The sequence below is a fragment of the Diplodia seriata genome (assembly GCF_021436955.1).
Source record: "Diplodia seriata strain FDS-637 chromosome Unknown scaffold_1, whole genome shotgun sequence".
Classification (NCBI taxonomy): Eukaryota; Fungi; Ascomycota; class Dothideomycetes; order Botryosphaeriales; family Botryosphaeriaceae; genus Diplodia; species Diplodia seriata.
Window position 1 is genome coordinate 2,171,650 of NW_027117308.1, and position 20,541 is coordinate 2,192,190.

Consider the following 20,541-nt stretch of genomic DNA (forward strand, 5'->3'; position numbering starts at 1 on the left):
ACGCCGCCCACCCCCTCAGACCGCGCTCACCAGCTGACAGCGTGCTGCCAGCCAGACGTGCCGCGTGCGAAAGCTGAAATGCGACGAACGGAAGCCCGTCTGCGGGCCATGCACCAAGGCCAGCCGCGAGTGCGTCTACAACTCCGGCCTCATCTTCCGCCACCAGCAAAATGCCTCCATGAACGGCGAAGAAGGCGGCCCGGAACAGGGTCTCAAAGGTTTCTACGCCTACAAGAACACCTTTGGCCACGACGCCGTCTGGCTGGACATTCCCAAGCAAGGTGCGTCGCACCGCCCACGCGTGCAGCGGCCGCCAGGCGCTGACAGCCTGCAGTGAGATTCTGGAACACCACCGACCCCTATAATGAGCCCATGTCGCCCGCCTCCGAGACGTCGCCTGGCAGCGCGCCTGAGCAGCCGCCGTCCTCACAACAAGATGCGCAGACCATGCAGTGGCCCCTCCCCGACTCTTTCGTCCCGCCCGACGCCCAGTCGCCCGCCCACGCTCTGCACGCGCTGTCTGCCGTGGCCACCGGCGACCACTATGCATACCTGCATCCGCGCGTGAGCAGGCACGACAGCACGCCCTCCTCTGATGCGCCGCTGAGGTCGAGCAATGGCCTGTCGGCCATGCACCCGCCCACGCCGCTCGCTCGCCAGGCCGTTGATTCACCCATATCGCCGCCCGTGTCCATGACCTCGTCCACAAACCATAATATCGATTTTCTTCTGAACCATCCTTCCGCCGCGTCGCCGCCGTTGGACCCCAGCCTACAATCCCCGTATGCGCAATCGGCGAGGGAGGTCTTGCACGCGAGGTCTGCGAGCTCACATATCTCAATGGGATCGGGCTCGTTTGAAAATAACGTGGAGAACGACCATGAGATTGCGTACCTCTTGCGATACTATTCTGAGGGCCCGGGGCAGTGGATGGACTTGTTCGACCTGGGTAAATACTTTGCGTCGTACGTTCCGGTCAAGGCGCAGACGAATCCGGTACTCAAGTACGCAGCCATTGCTTATTCTGCGAAGGCGCTTGGGCGTGTGAAGGGCAAGCGTCCAATCATGGGCGGAAATGCCATTCGTTACGCTCGCACCGAGCTGTACCCCAATACGCATTCCGTCGACTGGTACCACAAGGCAACGGAGTACTACGATAACGCTGTCTCCCTCCTCCGTCAAGCGCTGCAGGAAGACTCCCGCGGCATTTCGCAAGAGAGCGCTAGTGGCGAGGGGCAGTGGAGACCCGCTGATGGCTCGGATGGAAGCTTTGGGCACCAAAAGCGCACCAGCCTATCGGGATTTCCGGTTTCAAGATGCAGCTCAGACGAGCTCCTCGCAGCTACGGCCATCCTCTGTGTTTACGAGTTCCTTGACGCGTCTGGCCCCGAATGGTCCCGTCATCTAAGCGGAGCCAAGTCCCTGATCGATATCGCGAAAGACAGTATGATGCCTCTGCAACTTCCTTCTCCTGGTGTGGCTGTTCAATCACAGTCTGTGAAGCTTTCCAAGGCCAGAAAAGCGACCTTCTGGAATGTAGCCCGGCAGGACATGCTCTCAGCGTGTAAGTTTGGCCCTGTAGACAGTGTCTACAGAAACGCTGACCCCTCGCAGTCATTAATACCACTCAAACTCGGCTTGACACTGAAGATCTGCCAATGTGGAAAGATGCTGGACTGCAGATTGATGATAACGGTTTCATCATGCCCGTCGAGGCAACCACCAGCGGCTACCCAGAGGGCAGAAACGTGATGAAAGAAGACATGATATCCAACTCCCTCGTCTGGCTCATGTCGAAGTTAGTCAACTTCATGGCAGCTGGTGACGAGCTTCCTCCGCAACCCGACTCACCTTGGGCTCAAGGGGTACCGCAAAGGACGCTACTTGACTTCTGGACCTATCTCCGACGACAATTCCAGATATGGTACGACGGCCTTCCTCTTACCTTTAAGCCTTGCGCACGGATTCCGCCCTCCCGCATCCCTAGCTCATTAGTCGATGACGACCTTGATGCCGTGCTCCCTGAGGTATGGTACAGTCTACCTATGTGTGCCTCCACAATGCAATCGTACCATATGTCCCAGGTCCAGCTCCTATTGAACAAGCCGCACGAGACGACTCAGGGAAGATCGACCATATTTGCTCGGTTCAACTCCTACGAAAGCGCCGTCCAAGAAAGCCAACTGCACAGCCGAGAAATTGTTAGCATCGCTCTGTCGAGACCAGATTCTGCCGTGCGGATCAACTCGGTCCAGCCGCTGTACACTGCAGGACAGTGTCTTGCCGATCCAAGGGAGCGACGACTTGTCATAAAGTTGCTGCGAGAGATCGAAACTGATACCGGTTGGGCTACGGATTACCGAGTGAACCAGCTCATCGAGCAGTGGGAATGGAGCGAGGGCGATGTTCCATGAAAAAGTCCATCACTGAATGGGCAAACAAAACATCCGTGGTTCCAACACTGACCGGAGGCAAAGCTGGTCTGCAGGATGCCAGCGGTGCGGTTCTACTGACGTGGCCGATAATCTCTCGCAGCCATGCCTCCAGTGGGGGCAGATGGAGGGTACTAGCTTCCCTCATATGGAGCCACAAGGCCAGTATTGAGGGTACAAGCTGATTTGAAACTTCATCTTTCTGTTTTCAGACGGCAGCAGTCTACCAAGTGTGCCAAAAATGCCGCCGCAACCAAAATGTAATAATACGATTCCTACCGTGTCGGCCACCAGGCCTTAAAACCATAGCGACAGGGAGAGGCACAACAACGACGACCATCAATCATCAGAGCCAACGAGTGATGGCCATAATCATTAGCAGGTGAAACATACAGGCAACTCTAGCCTTGGCACTTTGAAAATCGGCAACAAATCAAACTAGTATAGGAATATCATGTACCGAGGATACCTGAGAACAATCAAGACGGAATGAGTGATGTCAGGCAGTGTCCTGCTTCGCTTTTGATAGCTCAACCGCGCATTTGGCCTCAAACATTGACCTGGATGCTACCTTCGACAATGTAACGGCCAAAACCCACCCCCACGCTTCAGGAACAGTATGCATCGTGGACACATCGCTCTAGGTTCACGTTGTCAGAAGTTGGACTCGGATAGGGGGAGTGTCTGGTTGGACTGATGGGATCGATCGCGAACTGATTGAGATGGGGTGGAGATGGCTAGGATGATCTGGAAGTTATTTGGAGACGAACGATCTTGAGGGGGATTTCCAGCTCAATTCAGCATGCTGATGGGAGATGCATTCAACTGTGGAATAATGAGGTGAGGTAATCGGAAACCTCGTAGGGACGAACGAGGGGAGAATTGTATAACAAATGTTTCTTTTTCCCTGAAGCTGAAAATAAATTTCCCCCTTACAAACCTCACACTTCGAACCGCAATCCGAAGTTTGAGCCATTAGAATGTTTGGGTTGTTCCTGTACCAAGAGCCGTGGAAACCCTTCAAAGAAGGGCCACGCTAGCCCGATCGGGCTGCTTGTCGGTAGTGTTAAACATCAACGTCAAATGGTTGTAACAATAGAGCTACTCTGCGCCGTTACGCAGTGAGGTTGCTACTGATGTCACCATTGCTCCTCATGCCAATAGTGAAACGGATCCTCTAACACGGTTCGGCCTTTCTTTCCATGGTACACTAGGCAACGCACGCACCTACTTCTACCGGCCGGCGATAAGGAAAAAAGAGAGAGAGAAAAAAAAAGGATGGAGGGTTGCCCAACAAACCGTTCAGCTTGGGGGAGAGGAGGCGGCGCCGAAAAGAAGGATGCAAGTACGCAAAAGGGGAAGGGGGTGCCTAGTAGAAGTAAGTAGTTCGAGGTGAAACGGGATAGGGATGTTGGATCGGGGATTTTGCGCGATGATGAAGCATCGGCGATGAGGTGTTGTTTTATCGGGGTGTGCTTTCTTTTCTTTCTTTTTGGTGCAGCACGGACGACGTGCGGTCAGGCGCCGGCGCCCTTTTTAAGTCCCATCGTACTCGTAGCTTGGGTGGGCGGCAGAGCGGACCGCGGCCCACGTGGGGAGCCGCGTGGTGTGGCTGTTGCTTGTGTTGATTTATCGGTGGCATGTGCGCGGGTATGACGGCGATCAATAGATCGGAGGCGTTTGTGTCGGTGACCACCAGCGCGGGACCCTTTTGCTTTTTCGCTCTTTCTCCTTTTATCGATGCTGGTGTTGGCTCTTTTCTGTGGGTCGAAAACGCCAACAAAAGCTTGGGTGCGGTTCTGATCGACGATCTCTGGATCTCCTAGGCGACGCCTCCGCTGTCAATACCGATCCCTCCATTTTTTTCATCGGTGATCGGTCTTCTACGTTCTCAGACGGCGGTAAAAGTCAGGGTGTCAGGGATGAGATCGAGAGATCTGTAGTGCGGGTGTGGCTAGTGAGCCTTGCTGTTTGCAGAACTGTGGCGACCATCCGATCTGCGAACTTCGGTTGGCCCGTCGAGTGATGAGCAAGGTACCAAGGCTTGGGATGCTCCGTTCACCTGAAACCAAGGAAGCACCAGATGCACAAGACGACGAGATGACGTGGGGTCCTTGGATACGGAGGTTTGGATGATGATGTTGTAGGCAATGTATCGGAGACACCACCTTCTTCAGATCTCCAGACGTCAGCTGCAAGCGAAGGGCGTAAACACCCAATGAAAGCCGAGCCTTGTGTCACTACTTCATCGGCGATGAGGCTCATGACACAAAGCGAAGGATCAAGAAGGCTTTCGTGGATCAACGAACGTCCGACGCTCCGGTTCCACAACGTTGCTGCGTCTGGCTGGAGGTACCCGCGTGGCGAATGCTGATCAGTCGATGAAGGCTCCACGTGCCGATCCCCCGGCTGAGAGATCAGAGATCAGGTATCATTGCGTGCCACGATTGCGCATTCCTCAGGATTTCGATCATGGTCAAACGCTCGTCCCAGTCTCTTCCATTGGCCAGATGGTCGAATTCGACCGGGTGAGTACATACACTGGCCAAGCACACGTCATGCATAGGTCGGGTTTCGAGATGCGCCCAGGGCCGGTTTTGGCAGGATGATAAGCGGGCAGCTCTTTGACGAGAGGTTTGCATCAGTCAATGGCTATGACTCGCGATGCAGTGCGACAGGCTTGCGTCATCCAGCCTTGCTCGAGCAAAGGCGCACCGCCACAGGTACGCGGTCATCGTCGCGTTCGCTGAGAGCTAGCCAAGCTGGTGGGTGAGACGAGTTCGCCCGCTAGCTGCGGTTCTGGCCAAACACACACACTATAGGGGTTCCCCAGATCGGCATCCGCCAGGCCGGCCAAATCGCGCGCGGGAACGGTTGACATGCATGCGGGGGGAGCATCGGCCCAGCCGTTTCGGGCGGAGCTTTGCTGAGCGCGAGCTACTCCCTCCTCTCCGCTAGCGCTGCAGCCACTGACAGCCATGCCGCCAGCCTCTGCCGCTGCATGAACATGAGCATTAGCAAGCCAGGTGACCGGGCAGACTCATGTGCCGAGTGCCCGCGGCGGTGCCCTCAAACACGGTACCGTCTTTGCCGGGCCGCGTGTGCTGCGATGGCCGTTGGTAAGCATCGGGCGTCTAGCATATGACCGTCACCTTTTCACGTCCGCAGCATCCGGCGGGTGACTCACTTTGCGAGTGCGAAGAACAAGCGCGCGTGCAACTAGGCTTCACTACGCACGGCCACGGGGTCTGCGCAGCGTGTGTTGTCTGCAGAATCCGCAGTACAATCTGACGCGGGATCGAAGGCGGCGGTGCGCATCGGCACAAGGTTTGGGTGGCGGGGCGGCCCATCGAGCGATGAATGAGGAGGCGCGGAGTGTGTGCAGATATCGCAGCCCACGCCGAGGGCGCCTGGCGTAAAAACGCCGAGAGGCTCGCTCCTCTCGCAACCTAGCTAGTCACGGCCACTGGTACGAGAGGCGCAGCGCAGGAGCGCAGCGGGATCGGGAGATGGAATTTTGTCGCTCAACCGCTGAGTGAAGGTTTGCAGCTGAACGCAGCGTGCCTGGGACGCTCGGCGCCGCGACATTGGCGAGCGCCCGCGCCCTCTGGTTGGCAGACGGCCCTCAGGAGATGCCCAGGCGAGATTTCTCGGTCTTCAGGGCGGCCACGCCGAGCGGATACCGGATCCACCCACGATCTCACATCGCGAATCCCAATGCTGAAGCGCGGCCCGTGTCTCGCGCCGGTCCCAGCTCCGCCGCTGCAGCGCAGCTGCCCAGGGATCGTGTGTTGTGAGATCGAGCTGAGCTGTCGCAGGCGATTTGCAGTCCAGGGACCGAGCATGCATGCGTTCGCGCCGGAGAGAGACGGACTTAAGTTCAATTGGGGTCGGCCGCGCGCTGGTGCCCTCTAGCCAGGAAATTTCTGCCCGCACCGCCGACCACGCGCGCTCGTCGTCAGCTCGCACCGCCCGGCACGACAAAGTGTCGTCTGATGCGAATACGCGAGGTTGGCCGCCCGAAGCGGGGGTGAAGCAATCGAGCAGCATTTGATCGTGGGCCGTGGCTGTTGTGGCGCGCTTCACAAGGACGCGAGGCAGGCATGGCAGCTTAGCCGAGACGCCGGAATGCGAGGGCCAACAGCGCGATCAGCAGCTGCACGACTAAGGCGCTCGTCGGAACTGAGTGGTGATAGGTTTGATTGATTGACAACACTTTGCTAACTGGCCCTTTGCTCCGTCCCCACGCAGCGAAAGCCGCGCGACTAACTAACTCCTGCCCCCGGGGTATATCTCGCTCTTGCGTTATCTGCCGTGACTGCACCGATCGTCGGTACCCTGCTTGCTTCCCTTCCATGCCCTGCCCTGCCCTGCCGGATTCCCTTTTCCTGAGAGGCCCAATCCTCGCGTAGTCCTGACACCCTGTGCCAATCCCCCTACAATGATAATCCTCACATTCCTTCCCCATCGCTGCGCCAACGGGCTGTAACAGCCATCGTCGGTCTAAATTCCAGGCGTCGATCAAGCTCTGTGCGCGTCCGTCACAATCGAACTATCGCTACCAGAGGCTGGTATCGCCTGGGCGGTTGGTTGGTTGTCGCCATGCGGCAGACTATGTTGGTGAATAGTAGTGGTCGGTTTGGTTTGATTGGTTGTGTATGGCCGTTGGCCAGCGCTGGTTCCGTTCAACCGGTGTGGCTGTAGCCCACGATGTCCGCGCAGCGAACACAGTAGTATGAGTTGATGCCGTAGCCGATCATGTTCTTGGAGCCTGCCGAGTCCGTCCGGTGGCAGCGGGAGCAGCGGATGAACTGCACACAGGGCGATTCTCCGGAGACTGAGGTGCGCGAGGAGGAGGATGAGCTGCTGGAGGCATCGGAACCAGACCGGCTGCTGATGGGGCTGAGGTCCAGCACGTCCTGCACCGGCTGGGGCTGCGGACGGCTCTGGTAAGAGTAGGCGGCAGCCGTCTGGAGTTGGAGGATCTTGGAGGCATCCATGGCGGCGGGGCTGACGGTGAAAGAGACAGACCAGTCCCGGGCGGCGAGGAGAGGGTTGGAGGGCTCCGAAGGAGTTCGTACTGAGAGGTCGTCCGAGTAGAGGCCCGGCGAGGGGGTCTCGGCAGAGAAGTGGTCGATGAAGCTGGTCTCGGGACGAGAGGCCGGCACGAAGCTAAAGTAGCAGAGGGCGTTGGAGGTCGACTCGGTTGGTGTCACTGATGACGAGTGCATGCTGCCTGCTGGGGGGGTGGCCTGGCAGTTGTAGTAGAGAGGTGTCTGGGTAAATGGCATGGCGCATGTGGGTGTACGAAGGTCATATATGGGCCGGGCTCAGGGCATCACCGATCGACCTGCGCATCGGCGTGGGCTGTTTCAGTGGCTTAGGCAGCCCAAGCTTTGCGAGCCCTAACCGGCACCCTTGTGCCGCCCAACACGCACGCGGTTAGCGTCTGATCTTCGTGTGGCTGCAACCCATCGCGCATCCATCGTCCGTTGTGTCCGCCCGCCCCGCCGGCTGGTGCAGCCTCCGTACTTCGTGCGAACCATCCCGTCGTCGTTGCCGTCGCTCTCCGCGCCAGCCTTTCGCGCTCCAGCAACAGCGACCTCCGGACATGCCTCGCGCTCGGCCGCCGCGGCTCCCAGACGGCCCAGCGTACGACTCAGCAGCCCCACCTTCGCCCTTGGTTCCTGCGCCAGCACGGCCAGGAACAGCGTGCTGGGTCTCCGGTCAGCTCCCGCCTACTCCACGCTTTCCCGTGGCTTTGGATCCATCTCCGTACCTCCTGCGCCCTTGCGCTGCTGCTCAGAGCCAGTGACAGGCCGACAAGTTCCTCGCACGACCAGCGCTGCTGCGACGAGCTGCCTCGCAACCGCAGCGCCCCACCGCCCGCCCGCCTCCATGCCTCGCTGTTGCCTGACCCCGGCGCAGCTGCACCTCAGCTCGCATGCCCCTGAAGCATCATGAGCCTTGAAGTGTCGCGTTCCAGCATCTCCGGGGCAGGAAACGAGTGTACCCATCGCAACGACTAGGCCCGGCCTGTGGCGAGCTGGTCTAGACCTTCGCAGAATGCACGGAAACCGTTGGAAACCCGTGCCGCCAGCGTGAACGCCTCGAAGTATCCACGACGGTCCATCTCCTGAGGAGACTTCTCGGCGCAAGCGGCTCTCAACGGGTCCTGCACAGGGCTGTGACCTCGCACCAACACCCTCAAGCTGCGCTCCCGGATGTTCCGCGCGTCGTTGGCTGCGCCCGCACGCCCGCTGTAGCCTGCGGGCCTCCCCTGCGCGCAAAGCCATTCCGCGCAAGATATGGACCCTGAGGGGCCGGGGTGCTGATTAGAGCAACGTTGCCTTGCGCCGGTCCGTCCGGACCTGGTGTTCCCGGCCGCCAATGCGGAGAAAGCGCTCACGCTGCTACTGTTTCGACAATTCACGCTGCTGCCAGAGGGCGGCCTGCAGCCGCCCCGGTCTAGACCACACACGCCTCCAGCCTCTCCAGCCTCTCCAAAACGCCCTGCAGGCCACGAATTAACTCAGCAATGAAGCTGTGTACGCCTTCGGGCTGTTGGCGGTGGCAGTGGTGGGTCAGCCGCTTGCTTGCCAACGCTCCAGCCCCGTGCTCAACCGTGCTTCGTGTGCGCCTGCGCCTGCGCCCAACTGCTGCTGACGGGCTTGGCGCTTAGCAGCGCCCAAACCCCGGCCAAGAGTCAGCCTGGTGCTGCCGTGCATGCGGCTTAGAAAAAAGGACGCGTTCAGCGTGCTGCGGCACAGTGTAAGCAGAGTCACCCATGCCCAATGGTATTTTTCTCTCCCTCGCTTCGCCCCAACGTAGCCGCATCTGGAATCAAAATGAGTCAATTTCGCAGGTGGTCCGGCTTTGAATTAATCTTCGGGTAGTAAGTACTACAACAAAGAGGGCGCAAACAGCCTTTGCCGCAATTAGAATAGGTAGCCGCGTTAGTTGGGGTTCTTGGGCCGCCCCGCTTATGAGAGCCTTTCAACATATTTTTTGGCTGGCCGTGCAACACACGTGCTCAACATGCTACCTATAGTAAACATCTCAACCGCACTCGGTCTCAAGGCGGCCGGGGGGGCCTGAGGCTGCGTTGTGCTCCCCAATGATTTGGATAGACATAAGCCACCTCCCAGACTTTGTGGGTCGTGATGAGACTGCTTCAGATAAGTCAGGCCGGGTTGACTCGGGGCATTAGCGGACGTTGTTCTCCATCGACCGGCCCTTTTGGTCACGCCCGGGCCGTCAGACAACAGACAAGAGCTGTTTGCCAGCCCAAGCGGGCCGGTCAATTATTCAGACCCTGGGGTACGAGCCGAACCACCTGCGCGTCCGTGCAAAGATAGTGCTCGCCGGCGGTAGGCCCGCCCACCCTTCGAGAAGACTTCTGTGAGGTGTAGCTTTCCCGGAGACCAGCAGTCGGCTTGTGCCCTCAGGAGAGCAGCGATACCCCGGTCTGAGGCGGTACAGCACAGCAGCACCGAGGCATCAAACAGATCCTGCACACATTATTTGAGCGCCGTGAAACAGCCTCAGGGTCTAAGCAAGTGCGCCATTATTATTTCCAGCGCATCGCAACGATTGCGATCAGGCGATCCGTGAAACGCCGGGGGACCGATCCTATCCGTAGACCGTATAGAGGAGAAACAGAGTTCAACGGCGATGACTCGACACACTTCATGTGTGATTTGGCAAGACGCATCGGGTGGACCAAGACCGGATGGGAACGGACGGCGAAGCAAAACACGCAAAAGGGAGCTCCGTGTCGGGGAAAGGGAGGTTGCGCGAGTCACCGGATCTTGGAGAACATCGCAGGACCGCCGGTTGCGTGTCGGGCAGGGAAAGGAGCGCCAGTCGCTGTCCTGAGCCTCAAGCGCGTGAGGGCGTTTGAGACGAGGTTCAAGGTCGGGCAGAGTCGCAGGTTGGCTGCAGGGCAAGGCCGCAAGGCAGCGCGCGCACGGGCCACGGCCGCCGCCAGCCGGAGCGTCAACGACAACCCAAGCAACAGCTCCGCAATCCATTGTGCAGCACCACAAACATGGACCTCCACGACGAAGGCGCCGACGCCTGGGGTGGTGAGTGCGCCGACCCACCCTGCCCCCTTTGCTGTATGCTGATGCGCCAGGCCAGACGTCCCATCCTCGACCCAAGACGTGCCCCAGATCACCACCGACCAGCCCGCCGCCGGTGAGCCCACCTCCCACCTCCGCGCCCCTCTCGATTGCCTCCCGTAGCTCACATCACGCTGTCCCTAGACGATGCCCCTGCCGCTGATGCCCAGCCCGCCGAGGCTGCGCCTGCTCCCAGCGCGTCGACTGCTCCTAGGTCGCCCGGCAGGCCCAAGCCCAACCGTCGCATCGGCGTGCCGCAGCCCACGCGTCTCGAGAGCGTCGACGACCCCCTTGGCCCCCTAGGAGCCCCCGCCGACTCCCTCGGAGACTCCCAGGTCGATGAACCCCCTGCGCCGCCGCAGAAGGAGCTCGCCGCCGGCCGCGGCTCGCGCCCCACGACGGCCACGTCGCAGTCGTCTATTCGCGGAATGATGGAGTCCGTAAATCTGGAAGACAGCCTCGAGAGCCCGACCATGGCCGGAGCTAGAGTCCCGCCCCCGGTGCAACCTCCGAACAACAATGGGCCCCCGAGGCAGAAGCAGCCCAGCGTGAGCGTCGAGCAGGCCGCCAAGCCGACCTTCCACATCACCGTCGGGGACCCGCACAAGGTTGGAGATCTGACTAGCTCTCATACCGAGTATCAAGTCAGGACTGTGGTATGTTTTGCAACGGCTGTGTGACACTCATGGCTGCCTGGCTAACGCTGCCGAGACCACCTCAAAGGCTTACCGCAACCCGGAGTTCTCCGTCTCCCGACGCTACCGCGATTTCCTGTGGTTGTACAATCAGCTCCATAATAACAGTCCTGGCGTCGTCATTCCCCCGCCTCCCGAGAAGCAAGCCGTGGGCCGTTTCGATGCGGACTTTGTGGAATCACGAAGGCAGGCGTTGGAGCGCATGCTCAACAAGTGCGCTGCGCATCCGATTCTGCAGCACGATGGTGACTTGAAGCTGTTCCTTGAGAGTGAAGCGTTCAATGTCGACATCAAGCACAAGGAGAGGAAAGACCCACTGCTGCAGGAAAATAAGGGCATGTTGGGTTCCTTCGGTCTGTCCGTGAGCACGACTGGAAAGTTCATTGAGCATGATGATGTAAGACTGAATCTTTTCGGATATTAAGAGGTTGCGTTAACGTTCGCGCAGTGGTTCCATGATCGCAAGGTCTACCTCGATGCTCTCGAATCGCAACTGAAAGCGCTTCTCAAAGCTATCGACACCGTTGTCGACCAGCGCAAGGGCCTCGCAGCAGCATGCGGTGATTTCTCTGCATCCCTTCACTCCCTGGCTACTGTGGAATTATCACCTTCCCTGTCTGGGCCTTTGGACGGCCTCTCGGACCTGCAGCTTCGCATCCGGGAACTTTACGAGCGTCAAGCTCAGCAGGATGTGCTTACTATCGGTATTGTGATCGACGAGTATATCCGGCTGGTGGGCTCCGTGAAGATGGCATTCCAGCAACGACAGAAGGCTTATCACGCATGGCATGCTGCGGAATCGGAGTTGCAAAAACGCAAGGCCACCCAGGATAAGCTACTACGACAAGGCCGAAGCCAGCAGGACCGTTTGAACCAACTCAGCGCCGATGTAGCGGATGCGGAGCGGAAATCCAACCAGGCGCGTCTGCTATTCGAGGATATGGGTCGCTTAATGCGGAACGAGCTTGACAAGTTTGAGAAGGAGAAGGTCGAGGACTTCAAGAGTGGAGTTGAGACGTATCTCGAGAGTGCTGTGGAGGCGCAGAAGGAGGTTGGTTCCACACATCCGCCAATTTCGGGGTGCGGAAAGGCTAATATTGCGACAGTTGATCGAAATCTGGGAGACATTCCTCATGCAGATGGATGCCGAGGACGAGGACGCTCCATTTGGCGCCGCCAGCCCGCCGGCTGGCGTCAAGGCTGCGGATCTAGAGACAAGCACCAGCAACATCAGCGACAGGCCGCTTACTGCCCAGAGCCAGGATACCCAGCAAAGCAGCGAAGCCGAGAACAACCGCCCTGAGACGGCGGAGTCGGAGTGATCTCAGGCAAAGCTGCAGTGCGAATTAAATGTGCTTTAATGTTGTTCTGAGCAACGAGTTGAACGATGCATGAAGGGTCAGTAGGGAGAGGAGGGTCCAGGTAAATATATTTCTTACGTCAATACTGCCCTGATGTGTAGAACTAAAAAGTATGGCCTGGTGTTTCCTCTCCTTAGTCTTGTATGGATACTAGTCAGGCTTCAGTGAACATGTCATGGCGCATCATGTGACTGCCAAAAGCGAGCGGTGGCGGTGCTCGCTCGTCTGCTTGGTGGCGTCAAATCAAAAACTAAATCATCTTCGAAGCGCAGATCAAATGCTGATCCCCATTCGACAAGACTCAAATTTCTGATAGTGAGACAGGACTACTTTGCAGGACCTAGTCACTCGGCTCGAACGAGTAATTTACTGCTGCTATTGTTCTAAGAGTATAACTATAAGGATCATTAAACTCCTTGCTATTTCTCTAAACCAGACCTGAAACGTCGATTCCTGGTGCAAAGCCTCGCCATTTACCAGTAGTTCTTGTGCAGGGCCACTTTCGACGGCTAACCTTCCTACCGCCTCACCCTCATGGCGGGTGACGACAGGAAATTGCATTGCCCACAACACAGATTCCGTATTGAGATTTTTGTGTAGGCAGTTGAATACAAAGTCTTGACATAACTGCGTAAATTAAATCCTTTACTTACGTCCGGAACTTGTATTCAACTACCCATCCCATGTAGAATTTCTTTTTGGGGTAGATGCTGGTGGGCAATTTCTTTCGTCACCCGCCGTGCCCTAGCCGACATGAACACCGACAGTCGCAACTCGGACACTTATGCCTGAACGTTTGGAAGAAGAAAATTGCAATGAAACCCTTCGCTCTCTATCATGCCGCCCGATGAACGTAGACATAGCACGGTCAACGATGGTGAACGATGAAGTGAATCGAATTAATGGAGGAAAAAAAAAAAAAAGCACACCCTTAATCCCAAGAAACCAATCCCATCACCCGGCCGCACCCGACCCCTTAGCTAGAGGCCCCTAGACCTTCCCACCAAGATAAGAAAGAATACGTACAATCATTTGGTCATCATTACTCCAAAAACACCGGGATCCCGTACACCACCGCCGCGGCGCCGTTCAGATACCGCAAATAACACGCCCCCCTACTCTTCGCCACGGCCTCGTCCAAGCCCATTATTCTCCTTTCCCCCTTCCGACGGCCCCCAATGGCATCCTTCCCCTTCATCTTCTCCTTCCGCGTCTGAGCGGCACCCCTGCTCCGACTGCGGCTCTTACTAGGCGTTTTCGAGCGCGAAGCCGCTCTCCTCCCCGGCGTCTTCGGCGCCGCTAGTTCATCATCATCATCTTGCTGTTCCACTTCTTCCTCCTCCTTCTCGAACAGCCCCCACCGCTGCAGCGTCGCGATGGCGAAGCGGTCGCAGTCCTTGTCCGTGACGTCCCACAGCATGCCGAGCACGGCGGGCACGCCGGCGGTGAGGTAGGCGCACAGCATGCCGCTGGGCTCGAAGGCGCCGTTGTCGGTGACGTGCGCGGAGCTGCAGCCGAAGAGGAGCGAGGTCGCCAGCGACGGCGGCGGCGGCGGCGGTTGCTGCCCTTGTTCTTCTTCCTCTGCATCCGGAGAAGAAGAAGGGGAAGAAGAAGTTCGACGGGGGGTTGATGATAATGCATGTTCGCGACGGCTGCAGAGCAGTTTCTTGACGGTGCGGCCACGGATGTACTGGGCGCCGCTGCCGTGGCCGAAGTAGAGCAGGACGTCCTTCTTTGCGAGCGACGTCTCGAGCGTCGTCTCATCCGGGACGCGGCCAATCAGATGGTGCCACATGCCCGGCGTTGCCTTGACATGCGGGGCGAGCGTTTCCTGGGTGCGCGTGAGGTCGCCTCCGGGGTTGAGGACGCTTGTGCCTGTGAGGGTCGAGATGGCGATGTGGTGGCCGCCGCTGACTACATCGTCGGTTGCGTCCTCGTCGTCTGAAGAGGAAGAGGGGCTGATGTGCTGTTTGCTTGCGCGTGCGGCGATTAGACGCTCACGTAGCGCGGACATTGAAGGGAGACGGGAGATGGAGAGTGATTGTAGCGAAGGCAGAGACTCCCACGGAAAGGCGTGGAGGTTCTTGTCCAGGATGAGAATGGTGTGTTGGTTCGGCATTGGCTCTGCTGCTTCATGGAATGACCGTAAGGCGTCGAGCATCTCGATGATGATCGAGTCGAAGTCAATCTCGTCGTAAGCGTTCCTCTCGCCGTTGAATTGCAGAATGTCCACGACGAAGTAGACTAGGTCCATGAGTGGCTCATCCAGATCCACACCATCCTCCGGATTGCCAAGCCCCGCAAACAGCTCCAGGATTCTCCAGTCCAGACTCGTCTTCGACTTCGTTCCCTTGCCTTGCCGGCTGGGAAGATGTCTGTCCAGAATGTTCTCAAAGCTCTTGGAGAACCTGCTGAGCGAAGCCCTATTGCCCTTCTTCTTGAAAATGCCGCGGAAGCCACCAAGCCAGATGTTCTCAATGTTCGCAAGTAGATCGCCCAGGCGAGCATCGAGAGCCTCACGCTCAGCCCACCAACCTGTCTTGGCTCCTTTCTTGCTCAAGTCTGGAACGTGCCGCGTGCTGAAGTCCGAAAGCTCGATAATTTCCTTCAACTCAGCTTTGCCCTCCTCGAAGCCGAAGATCTCTTCATCCATGTCGCGGGAGTTGTGGCGAGCCATAGGAAGTCTCAAGATGAAAGGGGATTGCCAGGGCACATAGCGCGTGATGTAGAGCTCGTCTTGCGCTTCGTTCAAGGACAACGAAACGGCCGTCCAGCCCTGAGGAATGATATTGACATAGTCGGCTTGAAAGTCAGCGGCAGTAAGTTGAAGTGGCTTTTCCTGGCCATCTGCGGCCCCAGGCCAGCCCAGAAGGGTTTCGCGGTTGACCTTCTGGTGCTCAATTGAAACAGCCTCCTGTTCGAGTTTAGACGCGTTCGTCTTCGGGAGCTCCGTGAGATACGCAGCATAAAGAGGATGCAGAGAGCCCTTCGCGCCCTTGGGTGTGGTGGCGGAGAGAAGAATGGTGACTTCGTTAAGCATGCTACACACACGCTGCACCGCCGATGTTGACGATGTGTGCACTGCTTGGCTCTGGACCTCGGCAATGCAGTCGCGCGCCTTCTTGAGGAGGGTGGAAACATCTTCTTTAGAGGACTTCTTTCCCTTTGCGCCCTTCTTGGCGACAGGCACAATAGGCGACGGGGTATCGGCGATGGATAGGTAAGAGGGCCTTGCCTGAGATGGCTCAGAGAGTTTGCGATCACCTCTAGAGAGAGCAGGAAAAGAGATTGTAGATTCAGGGAGCGCGTTAAATGTGAAGTCAGCTGCGATCTCCCTCATGGCCTCAGACATAAGTGACCGGAAACGGGTAGACTGGTGCTGAACTGCGGCCTCCTGGCCGAGATTCAATCCTGCTGCTTCCTCGATCAAAACGACAGCCTCTGAAAGGCGGTCTCTTGCGAGAAGCAAGGAAGCCTTGCGGCAGATAATGGTTGCCTGGATACCTTCGAGTGCAGGACATGCATGCGCCGTTTTTTGTGGCTCCTCTGGCACACTGACAATGGCAGCAACCTTCCGGGCTGTGGCCTTCGTCGCCGTTCTCGTAGTTGTCTTTTTAGCTCTCGCCGTCTTTACAGGAGCTTTGCGGGTCCTCGATGGCTCATCCTCCAGCTTCATGTTGGACATCTTCTTCGAAATTTCGGTTTCGCTGTTGGAGAGCTTTTCCAGGTTTTGTATGAAACCAGAATCGGAGAGATCCTGGATGATCTTGTTGGCCTTGTCATACTCTTCAACTGCATCATCGTCTTTGTCCATCAATTGGCGGAGCTGAGCACCAGTCGTGTGGAATCGCGCAAGGTCAATGCTTGAAGAGAGCTGCTTGGCATTGGCACCAGCCTTTTCCAAGCAGTTCATAGCATCCTCCAGCCTGTTACTCTCAAGGTAGATCTCCGCACTATGGCTGAGATTCTGGACTATAAGAGAATCTGCTTCCACAGCAGCCGCGATCCTGGATGCTTGCTCCGAGAAGTAGACAGCTTCTTGTAGCATTCCTTGGTGAGCGAAAATGCTGGCAAGCTGAGAGAGTCCGCGGAATATGGAGGGCACAAAGGACCAGAATGCAGCACCGGTGAGTGCTCCGTGAGTCATGGACGTTGTAATCGGGGCCACGTTTCCTCCGCTGGCCACTTCTTCAGCTCCCCCATCAGGGTGGGTGGGCCCCTTTAAGTCGCTCCTCGGCTTACTGTTTTCCACTGTGAGCCAGATCTTCCTGTTCAGATTGACGCACTGCTTGGCATATGCCAGGGCCTCGCTAGGATACCCCGAGCTTAGAGAGAGAAGGGAGTAGACATGAGAGGCCTCGGAAAGCAGCCTATAGTGTCGAAGCTTGGTCGAGAAGGATGCCTTGGGCGCCGACATTGACGATATAACGGGATCGCTTTCGGCAAGCTCACGTGCTGCAGACAATGTTTCGGCACTGTGAATGGTTAGCGTGGACCATCTGGGGAGCACCTTGGAAGTTCATACCACTTGTCAAGATTGCCGAGAACCAGCATATACTCGGCATAAGCCAGATGCCACTGCAGAACAGCTTCAGCTGGCACAGATCCGGTTTCCAAAATTCCCTGAGCCTTAGCCAGAACGGTGCCGGCCTTTCCTGAGTATCCAAGGCGCGCGTAATGTGCACCCAGACTGGCGAGTGCTTGAACCAACTTGCCAAAATCCAAAGGCTCTTGCAGCTCCAAGGCCTTACACATGGTCGACAGGACCGGCACCCTTAGGAAGTCCATGCTTTTCATACCCAAAAAGTCGGATACCATCTGAAGCTGTGACATCCAGGCTTCAAACGCGTCGACGAATGTTGCTAATTGAGCCCATGAATCGACGTGATCGAAGATGTTTTGCCAGGAGCGAATGGGCTCCTGTACCTCATCGACCAACGGTGGACATTTCAATAGAGCAATGCTCATTTGGTGAGATGCTGCGTAGTGCTGCTGATACTGACTGAGGCCTGCGTCAAGACGAAGAGAGGATCCAACCTCAACATTGCATGCGACAACTTCGGAAAACAGTTCCTGGCCGATGACTTCCTGACATTCTACTCCCAGCCGCAGGACATGGGTGGCAATCCGCTGGCGTCGTAGAGGATATTGAGAGATATCGTAAATTTCCAAGAGCAACCGAACAAGGTCGCGGATAGACTTGTTGAGCGCAGCGTTTGACTTCCGGGACTTTGCGTGCGTTTCACAGCACAGCACCAGCTGCACTTCCAAGAGTATTGCTCTCTCGACCGGCTCGAGTTCTTCTAGATCGAAGTGAAGGACTTTGTTGCCACTCCTTTCGCTCTGTCGGAGTAGGAGAAGGTGGAGAGAGGTTGCCGTTTTCAAAAAAGTTGCTAACCTACCCTCTAGCATCGCCTGTTGGAATGACCCAGACGAAGCCTTCTCTGCCGCTTCTCGGAGCACACCAGAACCAACTTGCGTGCGAATGGAGTTGCAATAGGCCTCTTCAGCGTCCTCATACTTGCGCATCTCTTCAAGTACTTCTGCGGATTTTTCAAGCTTCAAGAGGAGGACGCCTGAGCTCTTGTCTTCCTCCGGGCGGTCTAGGAGGATGTCGACGGACTTTTGTAGCGATTGGAGCAAAGCTTCACCGGAAGGTGCCTTTTTCCTGAAATACGCGAACAATAACCAATAGAGACCCGAAAGTTTGACAAAAGGTCGCCCGAGACTGGCAGAAAACTGCTGCAGTTGCTTAGGGTTGTCCAGATACAGCGTCTCGAGTTGGCCAAGGATAAATCGACAGTCTTCTAGCATGCGGTCCAAACCATCCCAATTGACAGATTCCGTCGATATGAGGAATTTGCAGCATGCTGTTACAGAGTCCGTGAATCCCTTGACAGTTTTAGACGCGATTTGAAGCCTTTCCGTGTGTCTGATAAGGGCCTGCGGGTCTGACCCTGACCCCTCGGTTGGTGCTGTTCCAATGTACCTGGCTAGAAAATGGGTGCATGTAGAGATGATGGAGAAACATTTCACCTGAACATCCGGCTTGCTTTCGACCAAAGTCTTGCTTGCCGCTCTTCTCAGTCCAGAGACCTCTGTCAACAAAGTATCCAGATCGGTGGAATCACCCCTCAGGCTTCCTCCCAAGCTTTTGAGAGCGGAGTCGATGTTCGCGTGAATATCCTCAGTCTCCCCGCTTGGAGACTGGTTGTCGAGGGATAATGTTGCGATCCGAACGCAAGATGCTGCTTGAGCTGCATCTGAAGCCTGACGGCCATTCGAGGATGCAGCTTGGTTCCTGATCCACCTCATAGCGATCTCCCCCAATTCAGCAGACTGGGCCAATGAACTCATGACCGTGCACATACTTCGATCCCTCGCTTTGACTCCAGTGGCGCACTCCAAAATCTCTAGCTTCGTACTTGCTAGGCTGTACTTTTCCGATGGCGGCGAATTAGACCGCCTTGAAAAGGCTGCAACACACTTCGAGAAGGGCTCGAGGAGTTCTTTTTGGGCATCTCCCTGATGGCTCGAGAGTTTCCACCATTTCGAACGCGCGTCAAACGCTAGGGCCTGGATTTGAAAGGCAATATCCGCAGATGGACTTATAGCCACATCACAAGCGCGGGAGTCTTCGGAGCTTGATATGCTGGGACATAGGGAGAGCAGCATCTGGGCGACGCTTTCCAATTGGCGTGCGGCTTTGTCTTTGTGTCCAGGTCTGTCGGCAAGGTGTAAGAGGATGTTGATAGGGGACGAATGGGAAGAGGTCTGGAGCCATTTGAAGGCGGACTCAATGGTTGACGGACGCTTGCTGGAGCAAATGATTTTCAAGACGGAAAGCTGATGGTTAAGGGTGAGCTGTAAGGCTGGGCTGGCCATATCGATCTGCCCAAAGTCCAGTAAGCTCGCCAGCGTCTCTTTCTCCATCTGCTCGCCGTCATTTCTTCCATTCTCAGGTCCCTCCTTCACCGGACGCAGCTGACTCTCCAACCGCCTCTTTAAAACACGAAGCTCCTTAACAGCCAGAGCATCCAAGCCGTTGGAAAGCAGTTTCCCGACCAGCGACAACATGCCAGTTTCCAGTTGCAAGGCCGGCATATCTTTCCCTGAAGTCTTCCATGCTTCCGAGGTCCTCAAGTATGCGAACGCCAACCGCGCGCACTCGGCGACAGCGACCACGCTGGCAGGAGCTCCAGATTTTCCTGATGCGTTGATAGTTTCGGTCGATATTTGGCTGAGTGCTCTCTGGGCAGGAGGCCGTTTCGAATCCGAGGTGGTCGATGCGGCGCGCGAGCGCTGAGTCTGTGCCGTTGTCGAAGCGACGCGGGAGTGAGATTTCGGCTGGAGCTTTGAGGCATCACTAAGAGCCTTTAGAGAAGAATTGACGACTTCAGTGGCGAGGAGGAATTTCTCGCGTGGGGTGAGGGCGGGAGGGGCTTCCGCGTCGGTTTTCGTCTTCGTTTTTGACCGTGGTCTAGTAGTCTTCGCATCCTGCGTCCGAGCAGTCCTCGGCTTGACGTTTTCTTTGCCTTGGACACTAGTGGTTTTGCCAGCAGCACCTAGCAGCTCCTGAAGAGCTTGCACGGCAGCATCGGAGCATGTTTGGTGGCGGGCAAGAGCCTGTTTGAGGGCCTGGAGGTCGGGGCGCACGGGCTTTGCGCTGGTTGCCGTCATTATGGTGAGGTGTGCGAGGGCGACGGAGAGCGTGTGGTGTAGCAGGCAAAACTCATGGGAATGGCGGGTGCAAGACGTGGGGTTCGGAGTGCTGTTGCTGTTGCTGTTGCTGTTGCTAGGCTGTGCGCAAGAGCCGCAGACGGCGGCCGCTAACGCCGGGGTTGGCCGAGCAACGCCCTGCGCCCGCTTGTCGCTCACCCGCGTCCATCTCGTGTCGTCGCCCTCACTCCCCACAAATTTGCGTGTCGCA

The 20,541-nt window shown here is 57.0% G+C and overlaps 4 protein-coding genes across 4 annotated transcripts; 2 read left to right on the top strand and 2 right to left on the bottom strand.

Moving 5' to 3' along the window:
- Window positions 1-178: 178 nt before the first annotated feature.
- Window positions 179-2,414, top strand: POB3_2 (FACT complex subunit; the record flags this gene model as incomplete). The annotated part of the gene is made up of 5 exons (XM_066772156.1): window positions 179-281; window positions 335-1,564; window positions 1,615-1,924; window positions 1,988-2,027; window positions 2,085-2,414. The coding sequence occupies 5 exons, from the start codon at window positions 179-181 to the stop codon at window positions 2,412-2,414; spliced, it is 2,013 nt and encodes a 670-aa protein (XP_066637435.1).
- A 4,703-nt stretch (window positions 2,415-7,117) lies between these two features.
- Window positions 7,118-7,723, bottom strand: SLS55_000647 (uncharacterized protein; the record flags this gene model as incomplete). Its single annotated transcript, XM_066772157.1, has 1 exon — window positions 7,118-7,723. The coding sequence occupies one exon, from the start codon at window positions 7,721-7,723 to the stop codon at window positions 7,118-7,120; it is 606 nt and encodes a 201-aa protein (XP_066637436.1).
- A 2,759-nt stretch (window positions 7,724-10,482) lies between these two features.
- On the top strand, window positions 10,483-12,572 carry vps5 (Vacuolar protein sorting-associated protein vps5; the record flags this gene model as incomplete). Its single annotated transcript, XM_066772158.1, has 6 exons — window positions 10,483-10,519; window positions 10,575-10,631; window positions 10,700-11,211; window positions 11,279-11,647; window positions 11,699-12,301; window positions 12,357-12,572. The coding sequence occupies 6 exons, from the start codon at window positions 10,483-10,485 to the stop codon at window positions 12,570-12,572; spliced, it is 1,794 nt and encodes a 597-aa protein (XP_066637437.1).
- A 1,081-nt stretch (window positions 12,573-13,653) lies between these two features.
- Window positions 13,654-20,291, bottom strand: ESP1 (separin protein; the record flags this gene model as incomplete). The annotated part of the gene is made up of 2 exons (XM_066772159.1): window positions 13,654-17,086; window positions 17,137-20,291. The coding sequence occupies 2 exons, from the start codon at window positions 20,289-20,291 to the stop codon at window positions 13,654-13,656; spliced, it is 6,588 nt and encodes a 2,195-aa protein (XP_066637438.1).
- Window positions 20,292-20,541: the final 250 nt, after the last annotated feature.